The sequence below is a fragment of the Eimeria mitis genome, genomic scaffold (genome assembly GCF_000499745.2).
Source record: "Eimeria mitis Houghton genomic scaffold, Emh_scaff580, whole genome shotgun sequence".
In the NCBI taxonomy this organism is placed as follows: domain Eukaryota; phylum Apicomplexa; class Conoidasida; order Eucoccidiorida; family Eimeriidae; genus Eimeria; species Eimeria mitis.
The window spans coordinates 3623-3949 of NW_013574046.1; the positions used below are offsets into that span (position 1 = coordinate 3623).

General features: G+C 65.4%; 1 protein-coding gene across 1 annotated transcript in view; it reads left to right on the top strand.

The window, feature by feature from the left end:
- EMH_0016830 (uncharacterized protein) overlaps positions 1-327 on the top strand; it is a gene marked incomplete at both ends in the record, with an annotated part of 2822 nt that overhangs the window by 1679 nt on the left and 816 nt on the right. Inside the window, one exon of the mRNA XM_013500749.1 lies at positions 1-257. Within this exon, the coding sequence (XP_013356203.1) occupies positions 1-257 (257 nt within the window). The remainder of the gene's footprint in view (positions 258-327) is intronic.

Sequence of the window (327 nt, forward strand, 5' to 3'; positions counted from 1 at the left end):
CGTTGGTGCAGCACATCGGGGAGGTTCTGCTGACTCCGTGTCGTGGGGAGGACGGTGTCGCTGAGGCTGGGGAGGTTGGGGGAGAACAGACAGTCGAGAGACTGTCTCCTCTTCTGCTGCAGCTGGAGACAGTTACACGCCACATGAGGGACGCAGCCGAGGCATTGGGGGGCCTCCCTCGGGGTACTCCTTCTCTATGGGCCGCCTCGGAGACTGCAGGCGCCGCCGCTGCAGCAGAGCTGCCGCTGTTGCTCCAGGTGGCGGGGGTTTCAGCGCAACTGCTTCGCCTGGCAGCCAAGGCCCTCCGAGGCCTTCAGCTGTCTCAGG